General features: G+C 41.5%; 1 protein-coding gene across 3 annotated transcripts in view; it reads left to right on the forward strand.

The window, feature by feature from the left end:
* Positions 1-27,715, forward strand: part of necab2 (N-terminal EF-hand calcium binding protein 2) — a 148,511-nt gene that overhangs the window by 68,165 nt on the left and 52,631 nt on the right. For all 3 annotated transcript variants that reach the window (XM_061821627.1, XM_061821626.1, XM_061821625.1), the window contains exons 4-5: positions 2,957-3,071; positions 25,997-26,133. In XM_061821627.1, the coding sequence (XP_061677611.1) occupies positions 2,957-3,071; positions 25,997-26,133 (252 nt within the window). The remainder of the gene's footprint in view (positions 1-2,956; positions 3,072-25,996; positions 26,134-27,715) is intronic.

The raw sequence follows: 27,715 nt of genomic DNA on the forward strand, positions 1-27,715 counted from the left end.
TATTAACATTGGTTATTTGCACCTGTATCACACAAATAAATCGTTAAAAAAATCGTACATTGTGATTTTTGGACTTTTTTTTTAGATTATCTCTCTCACAGTGAACATGCACCTACGATGAAAATTTCAGACCCCTCCATGATTTCTAAGTGGGAGAACTTGCAACGTAGCAGGGTGTTCAAATACTTATTTTCTTCACTGTATATGGTTGAATTACACCTGCATGGGATGTTTTTCGAACACGGGAAGAATAAGAAAATTCCTCCTCTTCAGATCCTATCTCTTCCACAGAGCATTCCATAAAAACTTCATCACTGCTGTCTATCTCCTCGAGATCCCACTCGCAGCGTGTATGATTGTCCGTGTAGGAAGCCATTTCTGCACTGTTGTTGTTGTCTAGGAGTGACGTCACACGAAAGCAGCTTCAACAGAGGCTCAGTTAGAAACAGACATCGAAGGCATTCGGATTACAAAGAAAACGTGCACTTTGACGCTAATTTATTTCATTTCTGTTGTGTTGAGAACTTTTAAACTATTTTTTTGAATTTTTTAGCTACATTTGTATGATAGACATAAAATACATTTCCTCTAGATTAGGCCTTTAATTCGATCAGTCAATGTAATATATCAATCGTTCAATCAATTATTAATGTTAAAGTACCACATCTTCATAACGACAGAAAACGCAGAATACAGTGCACAAAAAGCTCTTTCTTGTATTTTAAATATAGGGAGCAACTGCAATAGAATATTGTGCAAGCAATAATTCAGTTTTCCATCCGTCCATTTTCTAAGCCACTTATCCTCACGAGTGTCAAAGGAGTGCCAAAGCCTATCCCAACTGTCATCGGTAAGGAGGCGGAGTACACCCTGTACTGGTTGCCAGCCGATTGGATGGCAAATAATTCAGTTTTACACCAAGAAAAAATGATGGGCATATTATTGCGAATCAAAAAAATAAATAAGTAAATGAAATAAATTCATAGCTGTCTTGGTTTGGTTTGCAATGTTTTTTTTTTTTTGTGCACTTAAAAGAACAAAGGTTTGTTGGGGTTTTCATTGTAAGTTTGCAAAAACCTCCATAAAATCGTTCTTACTAAAAGTGTTCTAACGAGAATGTAAATGCTGTAATTTGATTTTTTTTTTTTTTTTAATCAAGTCATGTTACTTCATTGGATGACACGTTTGATGTTGCTCATAGTGGTCAAAGGGACTGCTCAGGGGCTTAGTGTGGTTGCTCAGACAGACAAAAAAAAAATCGAGGGAAAATTGATGCAGATAACAATAATAATAAGAACAAGAATCTTGATTGGATGTGCTAAATATACAATTCAGGTGCCGCACCGCGACTCGAGGCTTGGATCAAAGTTGGGGAGGCACATAATTACAGTATTTACTCTCATTTTACGTCTTCGTCTTCATCCTCTGTGAAATAGCAATGCAAAAAGTAAATTTACTTTTGGAGGAATGGAATTTGTATTATTTACTGAACAATCATTCAGCAGGTAAACAGATGGTCTTTCTCTGCATCTCCTCCTTTGCGCCATCATAAGTTACAATTTTTCAGTCTACGGCGCTGGTTTATTTCTTCATTTTTTTCATCCGTATCATTTCCTATCCCCCTGTTATTTGCTCCCCTTCTTTCGCCAGCAAACACACAATGAATCAGAGCTGAGTTGTGTGCGTGTTTGTCTTTGATATTGCATGGAAAATCCTTTTATCTGACCCAACTGTTGTACTTCCTTCTTTCCTTCCTTTTTTGTTTCTTACCTTTTCCAATGCTGCTCCTCCGATGTGCTGTGATGCAATAGTAATGTTGACACTAAGGAACTCTGTGGTAAGTATAATTTGTGTGTACACAACGTGCAACTAAATACATAAATACACACACACAGAAATGATTCCTTTGAACAGGTGTATCTAAACATTTTCCAATCAGGCGTGCTTACTGAAAAGTCTGCAGTGGCAACTGTGACAATTATCCCCATTAATTTAATCCATCCATTATTCAGGACGCTTATCCTCACAAGGGTCATGGAAGAGCCAGAGTCTATCCCAGCTAGCTTTGGGTGTGAGGCGGACTACACCCTGAAATGGTCGCCCCTCAGTCGCAGGGCAGCTATCAACACCATCACTGAGCGGGAATCGATCCCATGCTGACAAAGGCAGGCGTGTGTACTACTACACCCACTTTTAATAATTTCTTTGAAGCAGAACAGAGCTTTAAAATAGAACTGGTAAAACTGAATTAATTAAGAGATAATATTGACGATGGTATGTTGAAATCTCATATAGGTGTAACTGTGTCCACCATCACATTGGTTATGCAATAAAGCTATTAAAATAACAATTAGTGAAGCCATAAATTGTCAATGATTATGCTTAAAAAGTTCAGATTATGTTGTGAACAGTATGCAAAATTAATTTTATCCTTTTATATAATGCACTGTAACAACTGTCCTGCGGTAATGTTCTTGACAAAATTTGGAAAATGCGGGGATTCACGCCAATTTGGGCACTTTGTCCTGGAAGTGGGCGGCATGGTGGCGCATCTGGTTAGTGCCTTTGTCTAGTAGTTCTGAAGACCTGGGTTCAAATGCTGGCCCTGCCTGTGTGGAGTTTGCATGTTCACCCCGTGCCTGTGTGCGTTTTCTCCGGGCACTCCAGTTTCCTCCCATATCCCCAAAACATGCAACATTAATTGGAGACTCTAAATTCCCCCTCGGTGTGGTTTTGAGTGTGAATGCTTGTTTGTTCCTAAGTGCCATGCGATTGGCTGGCAACCACTCCAGGGTGTACCCCGCCTCCTGCCCGAACTTAACTTAGAAGGGCTCCAGCACTCCTGCGACCCTTGTGAGGATAAGCGGCTCAGGTGATGGATGGATGGATGTTCTGGAAGTGAATTTGTACAGGTTGGCAGCACTCCACAATTAATTAATGTGGTCTTTAATGGTAGGATACTAAAAATTTCAGACTACTTTGCCAAGCACATGGGGGACTACGAGGGAGTTCTGGCCTCATTGGAAACACTCAACCTTTCCATTCTCAAAGCCATGGACTTCACAAAAAAGGTAAGAAAAGTGGCTGATGCTTTCAAAATGCCACAATGGTTTCTTTGTTCATAATCTGTTTTAATTCTGTTGTCGTCTTTATGATTCTGTCTATGGCTTAGCACTGAGGAAATGCAAAGGAAATCACCCAACCAGCAGATTCGGCGCTTGACTGTTCTAAGAGTCCACTGTAAAATGCTCTAATCAGCCACATAACCACCAGATTTATGAAAGATGCAATAATATAAAAAGATAAAACTGGACACATTACACACTGTACAAAACCTCTAATCAATATAACACTTGAAACACCATGTTCCTTTTTCGGGATTTCTTTGACATATACAGGATGCCAGAACATCCTCCTAGCCTTATGGTTGACACCTCTCGTGGCTTGAAGAGTGTGTAGCTTAGGGAGAGAGTAGTTAGGCTTGCACTTCCCTCTGCCGCTGCAGGTTGTAAGGGCTACACAATGCAAAATCCCTTTTCATACACCAACTGTACTTAGTGGCCATTTCTCACACTGTGTGTTGGCTTGCTGCTGGGACTCGGGAATAATAACATGCATACACATTGTGGACTATTGCAATATATCAAGATTTCAATTTTGTCTCTGGAGTTGATAACCTTTTTCTCAGGCTACTTGTTCATATTCTCTCATGTACCTGTGCTTGCCTGTGTGTATGTATATGCAGATTTTGTGCTGCTTATGCTTGTTTGTGTTTGGATGCATGCTGTGGTGTAGCCTAGAGGTAAAAGATTAACACAGAGCTGGTGGTTAGAGATATCGAGACATAGAGAGCAGGTCCAAGACAATGGACACTCTATCTCTCTCTCACTCACTTTCTCCGTCACTCTCTCACATGCACAAACCTACACACGCATGCACACCTATACACGCACACACCAAAACTATAACATCAACTAGATATGGGAGGTTCCTGTGGCCCAGCTGCTATATATAGCTCATGGGAAAAACTAGGATAACTGATCAATATGCACATACATGCAACATAATACACACACACACAAACTCACGCAGACTTGATATGAAGCGGGCAAAGTATCCCTGACATACAGTATTTAGTTTTAGGTTTTCATTTGCAATATCTTACTTTTAGTCACCCACCACTACCGTCTTTGTGACCATCACTTATTAAAATTCTCATTTTGTGCTTTCAGGGGGATAAGCAACAGGGCTCGTAACAATCTAAATGTACGTTTTTCTTTATACAGCAATAAGTTTTTTGATGTCAAAGAATCATTCAGCAGATGCGGCCTTGTTGCCTCACCTTAAATTAACAAAGTCAATGCAGACCAGATAATCATAAAGTAATTAGTGTTACTCAGGAATTAAAATAATAATCTGATTAGTGTGGATATTATGATAATAGGCAGAATTCCAATTATTAAGATAAAAGATGACTGGATTTTTCAATTGTAGAGCCAGAGTCTGGAAGAGATCCTGGAATACCTTCCCCAGCTGCTCAGCGCAGTGCTTCCCCAGTGCTTCCACCCACAGATGTTGTCGGGTGCAGTGGCAGTGTTGATTTTGGTTCTTTTCAGGGCTCTCACCACTTCTTCGCTGCTGAATGTGGGAGTAGAATCACCATAATAACATCTTACAGTACAATGTAAACTGAGACATTTTCTCTCTAATGTGACTGATTGCCATTTACTGAAGCATTATACTGTAGTCATTTTAATGTACTGTACATGTATCACTAAGCGCAATCATCTCTAGTATTATCTCTAGTATAAAAAAAAAAAGATGAGTAAAAACAAAAATTTGACATTGAATTATTTGTCAGAGAAATATTTTGAAAAAAAATTGTTCATGTTCCTTAGCATGGTGGAGCAGCTGTAGAGCATTGGCCTCACAGTTCTGAGGGCGTTCAAATCCCGGCCTCGCCTGTGTGGGGTTTGCACTTTCTACCAATGTCTGCATGGGTTTTCTCCGTGCACTGCGGTTTCCTCCCACATCCCAAAAACATGCATCATTAATGGGACACTCTAATTTGCCCCAAGGTGTGATTGTGAGTGAGATGATTGAATGTCTCCATATGCCCTGTGATTGGCTGGCAACCAGTTCAGGGTGTACCCTGCCTCCTGCCCGATGACAGCTGGGATTGGCTCTAGCACTCCTGCGACCCCGATGGGGATAAGTGGCTCAGAAAATGGATCTTTGTTTTATGATATCATTTACACTATGTCAAAGGTTGTTCTAGAAAACTATTTTAATTGGCTCTGTAGAAGGTGGATTTAAGTAAAGGTCTGCGTATGTCCCATTTGTGTATGTGCAACAATTCATTAAATCTTCTGTCTTGAATAAATTCTTCCCTTCATGAGAGATTCTAGTTAGCATTTTATTTTCTTTTTTTCCCCCAACTGAGCTTCAACATCTACATGCACACACATACCACATGTAAACGCCACGCTGTCATCCCTTTTTGTTAATCTGTTCCGGAAATTGTAAAGCGTCATCCTTCAGATCTTCTTCCTTCTCACTTCCTTCCTTTTCCTCTTTCATCTCTACCCCATTGTCTGCTAGCAGCTCCACCTCATGCACTTCACCCTAGCTTTTCGTCCTGAGGATTACGGTGAAATAGATCACGCTGCGGGAGCATTTCAGTATAGAGTACGTGAGCAGAGGACAATCAGTGGAGGAGAAAGGGAAGAAGAGAGGGTTTTAGTTGTGGCAAAGCAGAAGTCGAAATTGATAGGGAAAAACAGTGGATTCAATAAATCTATTGTGCGTTAAACATCTCAGCCGCTAGTGAAGATGTGGTCATTGGTGTTATGGTTTCTCGTGCACTCTTCCCAAATTCAAGCCCTCAACGGAGTCAAGGGCAATCATGCACACGCAATACAGGATTGTTTACTTTTATTTGAGAATACACTATGAAGATGCCCTGTTTTGTTTAGTTTTTCCAGAACCACACAAGAAGTAACTATTCTGTAATAAAGACATCAATAAATTTTTATGCAATGTAAATTATGCATGTAGACCGAACATACAGTATATACTGTAGAATGCAATTATCAAATTCGATTATGCTGCTGGTTCTACCACTTTTCTAATCCTGGGGTTCTGTTGCATGTCACTCAAACATCAAAGAGAATATATAGTATTTGCTTGTTCTTCTATTTATATTATTCAGCAATGTAATTTCTATTACATAGAGAATGACATTTTGCACATTAGGATTAGAATTTATGCTACCATTTCCTTTCCGAGGGGATAAATAGTTCGACAGAAACTCAAAAAGAGCAAAGAGAAAACAATGACGCTGTTTATGAACTTTCATTGACAGCTATTGTGCTTCATTTTGCAATGCACCTTCCTGACTGCTAATTCTTACTTTTCTATATTGATTTATCCCACAGTGTCTGTGGTCTGTGTTTTGGTTTAGTTTTTACATGTTTTCCTGTGTTCCATGTGTTGTGTGTTCATTATTTGTGTCCACTTGTTCTCGTGAACCTCCTACCTTGTATTAACCAATCAGCTCCCTCCATCATATTATTCATTTGCTGTATTATTTTTTTTTTTTACATGCTGTTCCACATAAGGGCTGTTGATGACGGCAGCATGTTTCAACCCTTGCCAACTGTCAAAACAAATCAAGAGGAAGAAGGCATTTTTGCCATCTGCGAATTCGGAATACTAATACTTAAAATACAGTGACAACAAAGCAATGTGCTTCCCTAATCATGTCCTGAAAACTTTCAAAGACAGGCACAGACAGTATGGACAACACCAAAAGATTTTATCACATGATTTTAGCCATCTGTTTATTTCGTTTGTGCAGATTCAGTGATGGAAAAAGTGTCAGTTATTAAAATTGGTTCAACTGTGCGCTGTGAGGCAATTTTTCTAATACTGTACAAGAATTGTACATTTTAATTTCTATGCAAGGAAATATTGAACACTTTTCTGCTGCACACCAGTGCAATGTTTAGCTGTACTGTGTCGTATCGAGCTTCCCAGTTACAGTATATCTGTATTTGAATTTGGCTTGTCCCCGTGTTTATAAGGATTCCTTTCACAGTCCATAAATTATATTCTGTTGTACAAATGACAAATAGTAGATACACAGGTTTATTCCACCTTCTGCCATCTAATGGAAGAGGATTTAATTGTTTTGTCTGCCACTATAAATCCCAAGCAAAACATAGATGACCAAACATGGATTAGTAATTAAAGAATACAAATTTTAGGGAAAATAGAATCAGATCATCTCTCGCTTCACACTTATGTCCCAAAGCACCTTGGTTGGGAATCACTGCTCAAAATGATTGTGAATACAGTGAAACCTCAGAACTTAATTGTTTCTATGACTCTGTTTGTAAGCCGATTTGGAGGTGGAGGTTCTGCCTTGAACAGATTTCACCCTTATGCCACGGAGCAGACAATTAGTTTTCACCTTCGATACAAGCATAATGCACAGATGATGATGACCATTGATGGTCACACTGTGCGAGTGGAAGCAAAACATAGATCCTTCCATTTCCAACGATTCCAAAGTCATTTGCTAACCCAAAATAATTTGTAACTCGAGGTACATATATAAAAATAAACACCTAAATCGTGTATAAATAAACAACAATAATGAATACAATCTCGTGAACCTCCTACCTTATATTAACTAACTAGAGGCAATGAAAATTTTGTACATAGCCCGAATTGTTCATAAAGAGTTGTAAGTTTCCGCTTTAGTTGTTTAACTTTATGTGTGATTAATTGCCTAGTATCTAGGATGTTACAACTGCTAATCCTAAATCATCTGTGATAGACTTCAGCTTCCCTTGACATTGACCAGTCTTGTGTTATAGAACATATATGGAAAGTGGAATCAAATAATTTTGCTCGCACTTTTACATCGCCACCACGAAGCTGCTCTGATTTGGAGCAGCAATGTTGTTGAGCAGTGGTCCCGAACAATCAGTCCACAAACCACAACTGGGCTGTGAGACATTTTTTATCGAGCCACAGGGAAAGAATGACCGATTTATCTAATTTGTGTTGTATTGCAATTCGCGTTTCAATGTCTTTTATATTGAAAATTGACTAAATGTTCTGTGTGGCAACCGCTGCGTGTCGCAATTGACACGTCAAGACTGCACAGAAAGCTTCTGTTCCCAGTGGGCTGGGCAATGGCGGCAGAGCTCAAAGAACGAATCATATCGTAAATTAATTCACTTCATTTCATTTACTGAAAAGATTTGTTCTTTTGAACAAAAGGTTTGCGATCAAAACAAAGCAATAGTGGGAGTGCTTAAAATTTCAACCAGTTAAGGGTTAGTCCTGCCTGTTGACAGCTGAGATAGGGTCCAGCACTCCCCACGACCTTTTTGAGAATAAGCGGCTCAGAAAATGTATGGATGGATATATATGTGTGTGTGTGTGCGTGTGTAGGTGTGTGTGTCTGTGTGTTTGAGAGAGAGTCGTTAATGGTTTTACTGGTACACACACCGGACTTTGGTGTGGGCAGCATGGGATCGATTCCCGCTCAGTGATGGTGTCGATACCTGCCCTGCGACTGACTGGTGACCAGTTCAGGGTGTAGTCCGCCTTTCGCCCGAAGCTATCTGGGATAGGCCCCAAGTCACTGATGGTGTAATGGTACACACGCCTGACTTTGGTGCAGGCAGCGTGGGAGTAATTCCCGCTCAGTGAGTCAATATCTGCCCTGCCTGTCGACCAGTTCAGGGTGTTGTCTGTCTTTTGCTTGATTCTACAGTGAAGAAAATAAGTATTTGAACACCCTGCTATATTCCAAGTTCTCCCACTTGGAAATCATGGAGGGGTTTGAAAGGTTCATCGTAGGTGCATGTCCACTGTGAGAGAGATAATCTAAAAAAAAAAAGTCCAGAAATCACAATGTACGATTTTTTTAACGATTTATTTGTGTGATACAGCTGCAAATAAGTATTTCAACATCTGTCTATCAGCTAGAATTGTAACCCTCAAAGACCTGTTAGTCCGTCTTTAAAAGTCCACATCCACCCCATGTATTATCCTGAATCATATGCACCCGTGTGAGGTCGTTAGTGCATAAAGACACTTGTCCACGCCATACAATCAGTTTACTCAAACTTGTAACATGGCCAAGACCAAAGAGCTGTCCAAAGACACCAGAGACAAAATTGTACAACTCCACATGGGTGGAAAGGGCTATAGAGAAATTGCCAAGCAGCTGGTGAAAAAAGGTCCACTGTAGGAGCAATCATTAGAAAATGGAAGAAGGTAAACATGACGGTCAATCTCAATCAGAGTGGAGCCCCATGCAAGATATCACCTCGTGGGGTCTTAATGATTCTTAGAAAGGTGAGGAATCAGCCCAGGACTACACGACAGGACTTGGTCAATGACCTGAAAAGAGCTGGGACCACCGTTTCCAAGGTGAGTGTTGGTAATACATTAAGACGTTATGGTTTGAATGATGGGTTCCATCCCAAGAACACCATCCCTACTGTGAAGCATGGGGGTGGTAGCATCATGCTTTGAGGGACTTTTTCTGCACATGGGACAGGACCACTGCACTGTAATACGGAGAGGATGACCAGGCCATGAATTGTGAGATTTTGGGGAACAACCTCTTTCCCTCAGTCAGAGCATTGAAGATGGGTCATGGCTGGGTCTTTCAACATGAGAATGACCTGAAGCACACAGCCAGGAAAACCAAGGAGTGGTTCCGTAAGAAGCATATCAAGATTCTGGCGTGGCCTAGCCAGTCTCCAGACCTAAACCCAATAGAAAATCATTGGAGGAAGCTGAAACTCCGTGTTTCTCAGCAACAGCCCAGAAACCCGTCTGATCTAGAGGAGATCCATGTAGAGGAGGGGTGCAAAATCCCTCCTGCAGTGTCTGCTAACTTTGTGAACAACTACAGGAAACGTTTGACCTCTGTAATTGCAAACCAAGGCTACTGTACCAAATATTAACATTGGTTTTCTCAGGTGTTCAAAGACTTATTTGCACTCGTATCACACAAATAAATTTGTTAAAAAAAATCATACATTGTGATTTCTGGATTTTTCATTTTAGATTATATCTCTCACAGTAGCCATTCACCTGCAATGAAAATTTCAGACGCCTCCATGATTTCTAATTTGGAGAACTTGCAATATAGCAGGGTGTTCAAATACTTACTTTCTTCACTGTAGCTGAGATAGGCTACAACTCTCCCGTGACCTTTGTCAGAATCAGAATAACTTTTAATGGCCAAGTGAGTAAAAACACACGGCAATCGGTGCTGTCCTGGTACGACATTCAGAACAAAGAACAAGGAACAACATAGCAACAAGAAAAAAGTCATTTCTGTGAGGATCAGAAGCTTGGATAATGGATGGATGGATACATATGTGTGTATACACACACACGTATCCGGTCCAACAGAAAAATGCCTACTCAAAACCGGTCCGCAGTTCAAAAAAGGTTGGGGAACACTGCTGTAGAGGAGCAACCGGTACCGCGGCACCTGTGTCAAAGATGTGTGCCTTCCAAATAAGTCAGCCTTCAATGAGAAAGCCAGGATATACTGCACAGTACGTGAGAATGTAGAAGACTCGAAAATTCCATTCTTGTTAATAGTATGAACAGGATTTTTTTTTTATTACAGTGTGTCAAGGGAGCTGACTGGCTGAGTTGTTTTCAGCTTGGTGTGTTGACTGACAATGTTACACTCAAGCATGAGTAATGCAACCTACTTTGGGGTGGTGAAGAGAGAGATGTTGCCTGGTAGTTTGGTGAAAAGTGAACAGATGGAGTAACGAAACTTGAGGATTTTTGCAATAGCAGGTTATCCTTCTGTTTATCCAAACTATTCTAACTTTGTTTCCCCTCCTTCATCTGCTTTTTTTTCCCTGTCCTCCCATCTTTTTCTTGAAACATCTTCATTATCTCTTCCCTGCTGTGAATTCCATCATTTCCCTCTGATGTCTTATATATTTGTGCAAGCCCATAAGGCTGGGACAGTATTTAAGAAGTGTCATGTTGTCAATTTGTAGGCTTGCACTCCATTGGAATTAGCATTGACCTGCTGGTAGCTATTTAACAACTTTCACATTCTTCCAGCCACTCTCTGAATGATTTTTTTTCTTTTTGCAAGGTTGTGTAGGAGGTGTACTGGTTACAAAATTCATCATATCCTGCTAACTATAAGCCACAACTTTGCTGACAAATTCTGACATACGATGGCTTTAGGATACAGTGTTGTCCTTCAAAAATCTATGCTTTTTTACTCCCATCCACGAACACAAGCAAAGTATAAATTGCAAAAATAACAAGAGTATGTTGCATTGCTTATTGCTTAGGAAGTAAAGATAACATATCTACAAACTGCTCTTAGCGAAATGTGTACTTCCATCACGGTCAGTCCCCTTGTGAAGATGAGTGGCTTGGATAATGTCATGACATATATATATATATATATATATATATATATATATATATATATACACACACACACACACACACATTTCTTTGTGTACTCAATGTTTATAAGTATCCTATTAATTGTTTGTAAGAAACTTAACATTGTTGACATGTGGTTTCCCAGTCAGCAAACATACATCGCACCAATGTTTTTGTGTAGGCTCGGCTCAGCTTGGGCAATCCCGACCTGATATTGTGTTGGGGGGTAATTTACTCGTCTGAGCACAGTTGCTGCACAATGTACACAGCTGCATTGATTGTAGCCCCAGAATGCAGTTCGCCACCAGCATTTTTCAGATATGGTATCATTTCAATTAAATTGGTAGAAAATGACAATGTTGTCACAGATAACGAAGTTGTGAGTTAAGAACAAATCGTGCCAAGAGCACACATCCCATCTGCCAGCTTTCTACACGTATTAAAGACAACACGCCCAGTTCTAAATGGCAGAGAGTTTCACAGAATACAATTATAAATCATTCTGTATATGATTTACCAACCAGCAATGTTTAATGAACATTCTTTAATTATGGAAACACTTTGCATTTCATGTGTACCATTTTCTCCAACACAATTTGTGCAGATTGTGGTGTAACTGTTTTGGCATGTTGGTATGCTTTTATTTTGAAGGGTTGATTGTCCAGGCTACTGGAAACGTGCGGCAAAGATCCCTGAATGGTTTGCCAAAGGTACGGGAAGTACAGAATTTGCTTTGTGACGTCAACAAATACATGTATCGAATAAGACTTCTTGCCATGTTGAACCTACATATAATGAATATGAAATAAATATTGTTTATTGATGTTCATGAAGTCACTGATAGTGTCGTGGTACGTGTGCCTGGGTTTGGTGCAGGCAGTGTGGTGTCTAAATATGCTTTGCAACTGACTGGCAACCAGTTTAGTGTGGAGTCTGCATTTGACCAATGTTAGCTGGGATATGCTCCATGCCTGCAACCCTTGTGAGGATAAGTTGCTTGGAAAATGGATGGATGAATGTTCATTAACTCTTTTGTCATTGCATTATTCTCTTGTGTTTGGTGAAGGTCTGTATATAGAATTTCTTTACTTCAATAATGGGTCTTTATCACAAACACAAAAAAAGGTTTTCATTTTTCAAAGTCAGTCTATTATTGTAAAATGTACTGAAGTGGGCGGCGCAGTGGCTCATCCCATTAGATTGTTGGCCTTACATTTCTGAGGACCGGGGTTCAAATCTGTGTGGAGTTTGCATGTTCTCTCTGTGCCTGCGTGGGTTTTCTCCTGGCACTCCAGTTTCCTCCCACATCCCAAAATGTGCATTAATTGGAGGGTAAATTGCCTATAGGTGTGATTGTGAGTGGCCACCTCCTATCCGAAGATAGCTGGGATTGGCTCCAGAACTCATGTAACCCGCGTGAGACTGAGCGGCTTGAAAAACAGATGGATGGCTTAAGAGCTTTAGTTTAAGCATCATTTTAACTGTTAGAATGTTCATAATTTTGTGGGTAGGGTTAAAACACAGCCCCTTGCTATCACAGGGCTGCGGAAAACACTTTCTAGCGTGAGTTCCCTCCCCAACTGTAAGTACAAAGTGATGTCATTTCATTAGGCCATGCTGCTCACTTGTGAGTTAGCTGTGCTAAGCTTCCATAACAAGGTCCATTTATCACTCCAGCATGCATTTAACAAGGTGATGATGGGTACACCCTGGAAATGGGTCTTTGCTGGATGCGTCAATTTGCAGAACAGCTGTTCAGATGGGGCTTTTTTTGTAGCTCTGAAAAAAATGGGAAATATAGGCGACTCATAAAATGGATGGATGGATTCAAGCAATGACTTTTTTTTTTAAAGAAACACAGATGGCAAGCTGAGCATCAACACCACCAGCCGACTCTCCAGTGCACATTTTACCTGACAGATAGTTTTGTAAACTTTCACGAGAGATACCATGAGTTCGTAGGTACAGTAAATTGATGTATAGTGAATGGGGAAGTGGCGACCATCTACAGTAACTCCCTGGGCTTCTGTCCACCCTCCCGCTGCCAACAGGTGCCGTGTTTGGTTGTGACATTATGTCACCCACAGCTAGGGTAAGTTGACTTGTGTGCTTATTTTTATTGATTACAGTCCACGATGACCAATCAATTTTCAAGTTGACCCTCCTAACATGATTTTACATCATATAAGATACCACCCCCTGAGTATGTTTGATTATTTTTGGCCAGTCGTCATGCCCACAGCATTTATGAGCTGAGTGGTGGCCCTAATTATTCAAGTTTTATAATCTCATTTTATAAAGTTTGCAATTTGTTTCATTTAATCAAATTTGGTCAGCTTGTTCACCTTACTCTTCTTGTCACGAACGGGGCTCGAGGGCGGACCCAAATGCATGACTCCAGAGACAAGCGGGCAGTACAGAGGTAACCTTTATTCGGTCCAAGGTCAGGGATCAGGCAGATAGTCCAAATAAGCAGAGGTAATAGTGACTGCAGGCTTACGAGGGTAGTCAAGGGACAGGCCTGGGTCAGTACACGGAGAGCAGAAGTCAGGCAAACGGGAGTGCAGGAATGAGGCATCAAAGGCAACGATCTGGCGGAGGACTAGTCGTCCCCCGGGTCCTTTATATACTGAGAGTAATCAGCCGGGACAAGGTGCAGGTGTGCGCTGACTAATTGGCTGGCCACGCCCAGCCTGGGCAGGAAGCCAGGAGCATGACACTTCTCTGTCGTGTGTCAAATTTACACATCACTGCTTAGTGGCAGTAAATCCTCTTTGTAAAACCTTTACCTTCTATTTTTCTTTTCCTCATTTTTCAGAGAGTGAGATTTTTTTTACAAACCCTGGTTGCTGTGTTTAGTTGCGCCATCAGATACCAAACTCTGATTTTGATCCATGGCATCTATTCAGGGGCTCAGTCACACTTCTGAGAGTTTGACCCAACATGACGAAACTCCAGTAATGGATGGATGGAGATGATAACGTGATCCATAATGAGGATTTTTACCTTTAGACTATTTTGCTTATATAAATTGTCTGAGCATGAGTGTGTTAATACTCGGGTAGTGTTATACTGTATGTCAATAAGTGAATAAATGTGTATATGGATGATAGTAAAGAAGTGCATACACACAAAGATGTTCACATACTACCTCCATGTTCCTGCTGGCTCGATCAATTCTCCTTGCAGATTAAATTTACCCAATCTCATCAAGTTAGGTTCAGTTTGTAATAAGCGATGTGAAAGGTTCTGTCAGTGCAGGCCATATTGGAAGCTGGGTGTGTGAGACTTCAAATGAGGATTTTCAATGAAGCTATTGAGCCTCTGAGATGTGATGTGATGTGATGAGATGTGAAGTGGTCCTTCACCTGTCACAACACATAAAATACATAATTGGACTGACATTCAACATTCCCTACTCTGAACTCCATACAAATGTGTGCAGGAAGACACACATACTGTACACACTGATGTTAGCAATCGTATGTACAGTAGCTAATTGACAGGCTATGTTTACAGGTCAAGTATACTGTACATTCTCTTGGGTCGATGATTTGTGTGAATTATACATCCGAGGTTTCTATCTCGGATTTTGTAGCTTGGCCCATGGGGCCCACTTGGCCGAGGGGGAAAGCTTGATAGATGTGTGCCTGATTGGAATATGGCGAGAAGCAGCATTAGAGTGGAGCAGAACTGCAATTATATCTAAATGTATTTGGAATGTAACACTGTTGTGGAGTTCGTCAGTACTGATAGTTATTTCCTTGCGCTGAGAGTCAGAAGTGTATCGTTATAATGTAAAATCATATCTTTTTTTTTTCCTTCTCATTTTGCTTTTTTTTTTTTTGTCCAACATGTGTTGTCCTGGGCGACAAGGTTGACAATTCGTTAGCACAGCTGGCTCACAGTTTTGAGGATCAGGGTGGGGATCTACTTCTATTTTTGTCTCTAATACCGAACTGTCTGGCAAAGAATGCATCCAAAATGAGGTATGGAGATGAGAGCTGACGCTAAAGTTAAAGTTAAAGAGTGAGGACTGAATCGTACAGGTGATTTGATTTGACGCTCAAATTTTCCATTGGTTTCATGTGTGGTTTCTTGCATATAGACAAAATTCCAGCTTATTGAGATCTGTCAGAAAACTGCAGTTATGTGTTTACATTCAGCATTTAACTGCAGCGATTATGAGTGACATCCTGCACTCTGTGATCGTAAGATTACAATTTTAGCATTTCACTGCCCTCATACTGCTCAGTTTCTGTTTCTCATCTACTATTTCACACATGTAGGCAGTGTATGACGAAATAAAACTCTGGAGCTCCTCTATTCTATTGTGAAGGGAAAATATGTATTTTTGTCGACTCCCACTGGGGAATCTACATACCACTGGCTGGTTTTATGTTTTTAAAGGATTTATTTTAAATTAAAAAGAAATATATATCATCACTGTTATTGTTATCAGTTTCTTATTGGTTTCCATTTTATGTTTGATCTTTATTTACGAATAAACATGAATAGATTTGGAGGACGGTTGGCGTATCAGTGCAGGCAAAGGGCCAGTTAGAAGACATTAAATGTAACTACTGTACATGTAAAATAAATATAACATTTCTCCTCAACATGTTAAATAACTGTATTATTACTTATTGCACTGGTATTATAAAAAATGGTAAGAAACCCTCGTTGCTCATCAATCATCCAACAAATTAAGTAAATAAAGAAAAATATCTTCAAACCCAAGTCATGACTTAAATTTGTTGAATGTTTTCACACTTCTGAGAACATTGGTAAAAATTAGAATTTTAGAAATACCGTACAAATCAGCCTGGGATACAGTTCCAAAGGGAATACTATTTGCTAATAAGAAATATAAGAATAGTGAATACTGTAAAAAATTACAGATACTGTGAAGATAGCATAAAAAAAATCATTTTGCAGTCTTTGTTAAAAAAATCTTTCTATATGGATCAATTTTTCAATTCAATTCAATTTGTAGACGTTTCTTAAGTCGCTTATAAAACCGGTGCTTTACACTGCTGGGGGTACACTATCACCTAGTTGTAAGATCCGGTCAGTTAGTGGTAATTTGCGTCATAGCAATGTATTACCAGAATTGTAGTTGATGGTTAGTACATGTGTAAATTACTCATTTATTTTAAGACCTTTCAAGCCCACATAGAATGGCCCACGGGCCACAGGTTTGAATCATGTGAACGATGGTATTGAGCTTTTCTGTGTATAATTTGTTCTCCCAATCATTTTGGCTGTCAACGGATAGTGCATTTTCCTCCCGCATTCCATAAACATTCATCGTAACTTAATTTAGGTCTCGAAATTTTCCATTGGTGTGAATGTGAGTGTAAGTATTTTGTGAATATGTGCCTTGCAAGTTTAAGGATATTAAATGAAGGTGTACCCCACCTCTCATCCAAGGTTAGCTGGAATGGGCTCCAGGTCACCCACAACCCTAATGAGCAACGGCTGTATAGAAAATGGATATTCTGATGAACTGTTTGTAATAGAATTGTCAATACTGTACTTTGAACCAAAAAAATGGAGTGTCTACTGGCCAGAGTGTCTTCCCAAGAGATTAAATCTCTGTCAATTAATTTGTGGACATTTGTATGAGTTCACCTAAACCCACATTTTAGTAATATGGCTGACAATTGCTGACCTACAATTTTGATCCTACATTGGCTTTAACATTATTTAGATAGAATGCCTTTTGAACAACAAAGACAGTGTACTTTCTTGCCATCTAATTTGAACATATTAAAACAAATCCCTTGTATGATGCCTCTACAGTGGTGCACACTCACATTACAAACACCAGCACTTTTCATGTCATTATACTGATAGCAAATCATTTCATCCTGCAATGGCAGGGGGCAGGGTATATTCCCTCCCAAAATGATGCCCTCTGTGTCTCCACATATTGCAATACCCAAAAACTGTCATTGAGTGCATGGTAGCCACTTCATTCTTCAGTCCAGTTAAATGTAGTGGAGGTGCTGGTTGGCCACCTCTAACCCTGGTGTCTTTGTGATGCCAAAATTATTTAACAAATGCTTGTTCGTCTCTCCATTTGTGCTTTAGCTTTGTGCCGGTATTTGTGCATGCCTCACAGAAGGGACATCCTCAGCACTTTTGGGGGTAAATTGGCCTTTTAGTGAAAGTCAGCTTTCAGTGCTCTCTGACCAGAAAATAACTGCATTGTGCCTTTTTACATATTGCACGAGGCCACCCACTTCATCCTTGAAATTCAGCTTACTTTTAGATATTTTAACTTTTATATTGCATGCAATTGGCTGGGTACCAGTTTAGGGTGTATTCTGCCTCTGCCCGATGACAACTGAGATTGGCTCCAGCACTCCTGTGACCCTCATGTGTCATGTCACATTTTTCCCGAATTACCTCTGCGTCTCCCCAGTCCTGCATTTGGGTCCTCCCTCCGTATCGATGCGTCGTGACATCATGAGGATAAGCGGCTCAGAAAGTTGATGGGTACTTTAATATCCCTTTGACAAATTTGAGTGCTTCTATACTTAAATGTTACTATACTTTGGCCATAAGTAAAGTTTTGGTCTTTTTTCATCAGTTCAATTCTTTCTAGTGCAGGTGTGGGTGTACAAAAAAAATGGTCTCCTTAAAACTGAAAGGCCCATTTTGATTTAAAGTCTGATTTATACTTTTCAAGAATTTCGACGATATTCACAAACTCCATCTTAAATGATATCCCAGACAGCCTCCATTGTCATTTCATTGTCAATGAAACGTGCATCGGGTGTGTCATGCATGTCTTGGTCGTAGAATCTGTCTAAGCCTTCAATGCTAATGATAACCTTGCCCCTCCATACTTGGCCGACCTCCTCCACATCGCCACTCTCGCCAGCATCCTCAGATCCAGATCTGGACTCTTCCACCTACCCACCCCCTATATATATATATATATATATATATATATATTATATATATATATATATATATATATATATATAAATAATTATTTTAATTATTTTAATTTTGTTGTTGTTTTTTATGTGCAGTGTACTTGAGGGGCTCAAAAGGCACTTACACATACATTGAAGAAAATGAGTATTTCAACGCCGTGCTATATTGCAAGTTCTCCCACTTAGAAATCATTGAGGGGTCTGAAATTTTCATCGTAGGTGCATGTCCATTGTGAGAGAGATCTTTAAAAAATAAAAATCCAGAAATCACAATGGATAATTTTTTAACGATTTATTTGTGTGATACAGCTGCAAATAAGTACTTGAACACCTGAGAAAACCAATGTTAATATGTGGTACAGTAACCTTTGTTTTCAATTACAGAGGTCAAACCTGTAGTTGTTGACCAGGTTTGGAAACACTACAGGAGGGATTTTAGCCCACTCCTACACACAGATCTTCTCTAGATCAGACAGGTTTCTGGGCTGTCACTGAGAAACACGGAGTTTTAGCTCCCTCCAAAGATTTTCGATAGGGTTTAAGTCTGGAGACTGGCTGCGCCACACCAGAACCTTGATATGCTTCTTCCGGAGCCACTCCTTGGTTTTCATGGCTGTGTGCTTCCAGTCATTGTCATGTTGAAAACCCAGCCACAACCAATCTTCAATGTTCTGAATGAGGGAAAGAGGTCGTTCCCCAAAATCTCACAATACATGGCCGTGGTCATCCTCTCCTTTATATAGTGCAGTCGTCCTGGTCCATGTGCAGAAAAACACCGCCAAAGCATGAACCCCCATGCTTCACAGAAGAAATGATATTCTTGAGATGGAACTCATCATTCGTCTTCCTCCAAACACGGTGAGTGGAATTATGACCAAAAGGTTAAATTTTGGTCTAATCTGACCATAAACCCTTCTCCCATGACTCATCTGTATCATTGAAATGGTAATTTGCAAACTTAAGACGGGCCTTGACATGTACTGGTTTAAGCAGGGGAACCATCCGTGCCATGCATGATTTCAAGCCAGGAGGTCTTAGTGTATTATCAACAGTCACCTTGGAAATGGTGGTCCCAGCTCTTTTCAGGTCATTGACCAAGTCCTGTTGTGTAGTCCTGGGCTGATTCCTCAGCTTTGTCAGGATCATTGAGACCCCACGAAGTGAGATCTTGCATGTGGCTCCACTCCGATTGAGATTGACCGTCATCTTTAGTTTCTTCCATTTTCTAATGATTGCTCCAACAGTGGACCTTTTTTCACCAAGCTGCTTGGAAATTACTCCATACCCTCTGTCAGCCGTATGGAGATGTACGAGTTTGTCTCTGGTGTCTTTGGACAACTCTTTGGTCTTGGTCATGTTACATGTTTGAGTCTTACTGATTGTATGGGGTGGACAAGTGTCTTTATGCACCTAACGACCTTGCACAGGTGCATCTGATTCAAGATAATACATGGAGTGGAGGTGGACTTTTAAAGGCGGACTAACAGGTCTTCAAGGGTCAGAATTCTAGCTGATAGACACGTGTTCAAATACTCATTTGCAGCTGTATTACACAAATAAATTGTTAAATCGTAATTTCTTGATTTTTCTTTTTAGATTACCAGTGGACATGCACCTACGATAAAAATGTCAGACCCCTACCATGATTTCTAAATGGGAGAACTTACAATATAGCAGGGTGTTCAAATACTTATTTTCTTCACTGTAAAATGGATCATAGTTATAAATGAAAATTGTGTTAGTCCAGGTGCTTAAACGCGTGAATCAGCCCCATACAGCAAAACAGTATCCTCTCCTCAAAATAATTGCCTCCAATCGTAATGATCTTGACTGGTGAGAAGCAGCATGGTGCCACAAGATATCTGGTAGAACAAGACAAAATAGAAGAAGCTATGCTGTTATCTGGTAACTACATCACATTGCAAACACTTCTTCGTGCCCTTTCCATTGTGGTGAATAACTTGAGAAAAACATTATACAAAATTGCAACACAACCAACATGTCTGTCTCTGTTTGCTCCCTGTGATTCGCTGGAGACCATTTCCGGTTGTAGTTCACCTTTTGCCTGAAGTCAGCTCGGAAAGGTGCATCCATGAACAGGATAAGTAGTACAGAATAATAAAACAAACTAAGTGTCAGGTTCACCAATCAGATATTCATTAAACAGGACAAAAAGGAAGCAAAGACACCAGTTCAAGTCTCGCGAGTAGAGAGGAGAGAAACTGTCTCGTACAATTCACCACTGCACTGCTGCTGCTGGTTGGGCACCACTGAGGTGTGGTCGATGGGTGGTGGCTGCTGCAGGCCAAGCATTGCCGAGGCGTGGGTGACAGGTGTGTCGGGGTCGAATGCCGCCGAGTCGTGGGCGAGAGACCGCTGGGGGGCGGGCTTAGCCGAGGCATAAGCAAGAGTAGGCTGGGGATCTGGCACCACCAAGACATGAGCAAGAGGCGATTTGGGGACAAAAAATATAGTTATAATAATTGTAAAATTACAAATAAAATAAAATAGTCCCTCTTGTTGCATGTTGTGTGAAGCTATTAAAATGGAATCGTTAAAAGAAGCAATGTCCAAACATGTTCTAGAGCAGGGATGCCCAGACTTTTTTATCCCAAGATCTATTTTTCAAGTAGCCAGCCTCTCGCGCTCGACCGAGGGAACGGGGGACATCTTTTTAATTTTTTTAGAATGATTAATGACGAAAGTCATAAAGATCTATCCACTACAAAAATACAAAACATTTATTTTAAAGTACATTGAATGAGCCAATATTGCACAACACAACATAATTAACTATAAACATTTTTTGTAACTATCTGAGTTCACGATGATCACTAAACACCATATGAATGAACATGCACACCTGGGCTTGGTCACTCACATCAGTGGATTCGTCCAAATGCAATGAGAAACACTCACAATCTCCGATGTCCTTCCACACATCAGCCATGGCTTCACCGCGCCGTGTAACTGTACTCCTTTATAGCTGCAGAGATTTTATTGAACATAATATCCATCCATCCATTTTCATAGCCTTGTATCCTCACGAGGGTCACGGGAGTGCTGTAGCCTATCCCAGTTGTCAACGGGCAGGAGGCGGGAAACACCCCGAACTGGTTGCCAGCCAATTGGTGGGCACATCCAGACAAACAGCCGCACTCACAATCACACCTAGGGGCAATTTAGAGTGTCCAATTAATGTTGCATGTTTTGGGGGGGGGGGGGGTAGGAGGAAATTCATCTTGGAAGGACTTCTTGTTATTAACGATTATGTGACGAACCCAGAACAATGCTTCAGTCATGGCTTTCGCTGTAGAACTACATTGTGTCAAAAGTGACTGCTGTGCGGCCAGATGGGATTTTCGTTCGTTCACTTTTCTTGTTCTCAGATGGCTTTTCGGCAGAATATCGGGATCAGTTCAAAAATGCCACTCCACATTTCCCTTCTTTGGTATCACAATAGTAATCTGGCAGATGAGGCAAACTCACAAAAATGAATGGGGATGAGGAGGTCTTTTGTTTCTTTGAGAGTCACATCTAACATCCATGTTTTTCATGGATAGATGTATAACACTACAACAAAAATTAAATAATGTTGCAAAAATGTTTTAGGTCTGCTTCATGTGCTGGAAAATCTGATCTCTATGAACTAACTGAAAAACTTGATAAAAAATCTGCATATTACATTCATTTTGTTCAAGCAAAAAGGAAGCTTGTTATAAGATCTGTAATCTCTATAAATGGCAGTCCATATGGAGGATAAATCAATTCTGCCATTTGATGATTACCTCCATGGAGCGGATCTGTAATGCAATCATTATCCCTCAAGAAAACAAGCCAATATTTACTTTAGGATTTTCTTGTCCAGACGGTATCCGTTTTTGCAGTTGAATCCCAGCATGATTGTCATCAGTGAGTCAGTAGTGGACTGAAGCCTACACACACACACAAACACACGAACATGGGACAAGGGAACGGACCTAAATCCAGGACTCCGAGGTATCGACATGATGTTGAGAGTGGTTTTATTCCAGGCTGAGGTCATACACAGGTAAGCAGTCCAAAACAGGTAAAGGCACAAAAACACGTGGCAAAATGCGAGATCCAAAAAGATGAAAATTAGGTCATATAGGTTGGGTAGGACGCCGACCACCCGGGGGTCCTACGGGGCCACTCAGGTGGACATCGGAGAGGAGGGTCCCGATGGCAAAGCAGGAACCAAACAGGAGCAGGTGATAGCTGTGGACGAAGCACCACCGAGGCAGGAGGAAGAGGCAGCGACTGCTGATTAGGCTCTGCCGACACATAAGCGAGAGGTGGTGGCCGCTGCTGCTGCTGGTGCTGCTGGTTGACCACGGCCAAGGCGTGGTCGATAGGCGGCGGCCGCGGCTGCTGCTGTTGGTTGAGCATGGCCGAGGCATGGTTGACAGGCGGTGGCCGCTACTGGTCGAGGAACGCCAAGGTGTGAAAAAGAGGCAGATGGATGTCAGGCTCCGCTGAGGCATGTGCAAGACATGACTGCAATTTGGAGACAGAGGGCAGTAAGTTATCCCTATTGGTGTGCTCCAAAGGAATCATTCACTCGGGAAAAGTCCACCGGGTCCATGTCTGGCCAGTTCGTTCTGTCACAAGCAAGCGGCATGGAGTCGGACTTAAATGCAGGATTCAGAGGCATTGACATGATGTTGAGGGTGATTTTATTCCAGGCAGAGGTCATATTCAGGTAACCAGTCCCAAAAAGGCAAAGGCAAAAAAACACGTGGCAAAAGGTGAGGTCAAAAACAAAGAAAATGAGGTCAGCTAACTATTAGGCAAAAACAACGCTTAACTGGACTTTGCTGGACAATGAAACAAATAGACAACAGCAACTTCCTATACTCATGCAGACTAATGCAGTCTCAAACACATTAACTAGAAACTAACAATCCGACACACAGGGCTTAAATACATGGCATAATTTATGACAATGAGCTGCAGGTGAGGAGCTGCTGCTGGAGGCAGTTGCGCACAGGGCAGTGCAAGGCAGGGCAGGCCATGCCCCTGACAATATATTTGAAGTAATTGTTGGTCTTATTAAATGCTCCTGAGATCATTTCTGAAGGAAGTGACAGAGTTGGCTGTAGTTTTCATTTTGTTTGAGTGCATATTCATTGTTGGTGGACCTCTGTGTATAACATTTTATGAAAGCCATCAACTGAGATAATAGAAGTCAATGTGGCTTGTGTGAATGCGCATCTCCTGAGAGTGTTTCTCTTTGATTAGCGAGCAGTACAGAACGGCTGACTACACTGGAACCTTAATTGTCTCCCTGAATCACTGCACTGTGACCTCTGACGGTAAAGCTGACATGACTGGTTGACTCTGCTCTCCACAGTGCAAATGCAGTCAATTATGACATTTACATGAGTAGTTCCAACAGGCTTTTTAACGTGTGTGTGTGTGTGTGTGTGTGTGTGGTGTGTGTGTGTGTGTGTGTGTGTGAGTGTGTGCGTGGGAACCAATATTTTTTCTCAATCCTGCTTAATTAATATAATTTAACAACCCATTTTTATCTGGCGGCACGGTGGATTAGCTGGTAAAGCCTTGGCCTCACACTTCTGAGGACCCGGGTTTGATCCCAGCCCCGCCTGTGTGGAGTTTGCATGTTCTCCCCGTGCCTGTGTGGGTTTTGTCCGGGCATTCCGATTTCCTTCCACATCCCAAAAGCATCCCGACATAAGGTTACGATCAGAGATCTGGTTTACACTGTAAAACTATATGAGTCTTCTCCTCTCTGTTACATTTTCTTACATTAAATTCCTGACTTCGAATGATTGTAGGTATCCCCAAAACAATCCATGACCACCTTTAAAAGGAAAAGTTTACAAAAAAATCAGATATTCAAATACTACCACTATTGTATAATTCTTTTCAAAAAGTATGTTTGGTTCAACCAAACTTGCATCTTAATGGATACCGTGGGTGTATTGTATCTGCATTTTTAAAGATATAGACACTGTGGATATATATATATATATGCGTGGGTCTGTGTGTGTGTGTGGGTGCACTTGTGTGTGTGTTTGTGTGAGAGTCACTGATGGTGTAGTGGTACGTACATCTGACTTTGGTGTGGGCAGCGTGGGATTGATTCCCGCTCAGTGATGGTGTCGATATCTGCCCTGCGACTGACTGGTGGCCAGTTCAGGGTGTAGTCCACCTTTCGCCCGAAGATAGCTGGGATAGGCTCCAAGTCACTGACGGTGTAGTGGTACACACGCCTACCTTTGGTGCGGGCAGCGTGAATCGATTCCCGCTCAATGATGGTGTCAATATCTGTCCTGTGATTGTTCAAGGTGTAGTCTGCCTTTTGCCTGAAGCTAGCTGGGATAGGCTCCAGCTTTCCTGCAACCCTTGTGAAGAAGAGTGGCTTGGATAATGTCAATGTAATATATATACACACTGACATTTCTCTTTTTTTTAAATAACCCACAGTACGGAAATCATCAATATTCATCGTATTCACAGTTCATTCATATTTATAAGCAGGTTTGAACATTGCCCATTGGGCTGTTAGTTTTATACAGTACATATGACCCCCCCTTAGATTGAAAAAAAAAATAGATTAAAAGTGATAGCTGAACCGGTGAGTAAACAAAATATTCGTTTGAGAGATGACACAAATGAATTTGGGTGGATATTGGATATTCCTTTGACATTCAATACTAAAGTACTCATCAAAGGATGTGTAGTGTCCTGGTAGTTCTATGTAACCCTGTATTGGGCTTATTCATTAATAATTCAGTTTTTACAGGGAATTTGCTGACGATCAAATAATTAACTGTCCTCAAGTGGCAGAGGCAAACTAAGAAGCTAATCCAATAAATTGATTTATTAAACATTAGCACAACTCATTCAGGATGTCAATTACTAAAATAGTTTTTGGTGTAAAGCAAAATTTGTAGAAGAACTGTAAGAAGCTGGAGAGTAACATTAGAGGCACTGACAACAATGCGAAGACAACACGAGACAACCTCAATCGACCACTAGTTATGTTTGAACAACATTGTATGGAATTCTTCTTATTAAAGATCTGTGTGATCTAAAAGTTGAATGGGAAGCTGTTAGTTTTGTTTACAATTGTTCAATGTGGATGTGAAAGTGTTGCCTAAAAGTAACTACTGATGATGTTGCATCTTGTCGTTTTCCTTTTTCTGTAATCTAAAACAAACCATCCCATTTCATAGGTCCACAGGCAAATGATAAGGTTCAGTCGATAATATAAATTTAACGGGGCTTTTGTTGGGAGTGGCACAAGCCAAAATTGAAGCAGTGAATCTGACATGCAGAGAACCCGCAAGGGATTTATTTATTCTGTACAATTATATGGCTGTGGAGTGTTTTTTTTTCTTGCCTCCCTGCATTTTGCTGACTGCCAGTAGACGACATAAAGTGTATCCAAACGAAGATTTCAGGAAAATGTGTGATTCTTCTCAAAGGGAGCAACTTGAAGGTCATGAGTACAGAAAATAAATATGATCTGAAAAACTGCCTTTAAACAAACTTGTATATTGTCTTACATATTTGTACCATTCTCTGAACAGGTTTATGAGAGAGGAACAAATGTGGAACAATTTGTGACTCGTTTCCTACTGAAGGAATCAGCCAATCAGATCCAGTCTCTTTTGAATTCTGTGGAGAGTGCTGTGGACGCCATTGATGAACAACACAGCCAGTCAGGGTGAGCCTGTGATACAGTGTGTGTTTGCACTAATGTGCATATGTGTTACTGAATGTTGTTCAAAAGATGTTTTAACAATGACCATAGATTGTACCTGAGGTTAAGAAAAGTTCCAGGACTGGTATCACAAAAGATAGATTTTAAACCCAAAGTACGAACTATGGGGTTTTCCACTCCAAAGTGCACACTCTGATAAAGCAGCAGAGAGAGAGAGAGAGATAGAGAGAGAGAGAGAGAGAGAGAGAGAGAGAAACGCCATCCTCATCCATCCTGGGTCCAATCTCCAATCTCTCGTTGTTGAATTGGAGAATAAATCGTTCACGAGATTTAAACAAGCCAGCCAGCTACAAGCACTGTACAAGTTATGGTCATAATGTCCAATTTGTCTTGAAAGTCTCTAAAATTAATTTTTCACCATCATGTCCATCATCTTGCTCAATCAAAAGCCTCATGTAATGTTGTGAAACTCCACTCAAATAGCTTGAAACATAACAGAGAAAGGGAAAATGCTAGCGTCAAGGCCATGCCCATGACAGAGTACCCCACCACCACCCCAAGGCGCGGATCCCAGACGTGAAAGAACAAGAAAAACAAAACAAAAACATGACCAGGGGAGCACGGAAAGGACCCGGGGGAGGGCACAAACCACCCCCCTACCCTAGTCTGTCTGTTGGCCATCCAGGCCACCCAAAACAAGGCGTCCGCCCAAGCTGGTCAGGAGGTCAGCCAGGACACCAAACACCAGCGTCCCCACGGGGCGACTCGAGTGGACGTCCTTGAGGAGGAACCCAAAGGCGAAGCAGGAACCAGGCAGGGGCAGGTGACGGCGCTGGATGAAGACCTCCCAGGACGTAGTCACGGGCCATGACTGCCGCGGTCGGTCGACGCTGAAGTATGGGTACGTGAGGCGGCTATGGATAGGTTGCCGCTGAGGCGTTGTCATCCGGCGGCCGAGGAATTGGTTGGCGCCAAAACAGGAGCAGAAGGTGGCCAGGAATTGGTCGCCATCGAGACATGGTCACCAAGCGGCCGGGAATCGGTGGCTGCCGAAACAGGAATGGAAGGCGGCCAGGAATCAGTCGCCATTGAGACGTGGTCATCAGGCAGCCAAGGATTGGTCGCCATTGAGGTGTTGTCATCAGGCGGCCGGGAATCGGTCGCTGCCGAGGATTGGTCATGAGGAGGCCCTGGATCGGTCGCCACCGAGCCGTGGTCTTCAAGCAGCCGGGAAACGATTGCCAGTAAAACAGGAGTGGTCATCAGGCATCCGGCAACCAGTCGCTCTCAAGACGTGATCATCATGCTTCTGGGAACCGTGTATGGGTTGCCGCCGTTCAAGGAACGTGAGGCGTCCGTGGACAGGTTGCTGCTGGCACAGGAACGTGAGCGGGCCATCAATTTATCGTTGCCGCCGGCACAGGAACGTGGTGCGGCCATGAAGTTCACATTACCACTGGCACAGGAACGTGAGGTGGCCTAGGAGTTGTCATCGCCGCCGGCACAGGAACGTGAGGCAATCATGAGCTCGTCGTCGCCGCCGAGACAGGCGGCCATGTAGGGGTCGTCGGCGAGGCGTGAACTT

This window comes from Syngnathoides biaculeatus, chromosome 6, assembly GCF_019802595.1.
Source record: "Syngnathoides biaculeatus isolate LvHL_M chromosome 6, ASM1980259v1, whole genome shotgun sequence".
Lineage (NCBI taxonomy): Eukaryota > Metazoa > Chordata > Actinopteri > Syngnathiformes > Syngnathidae > Syngnathoides > Syngnathoides biaculeatus.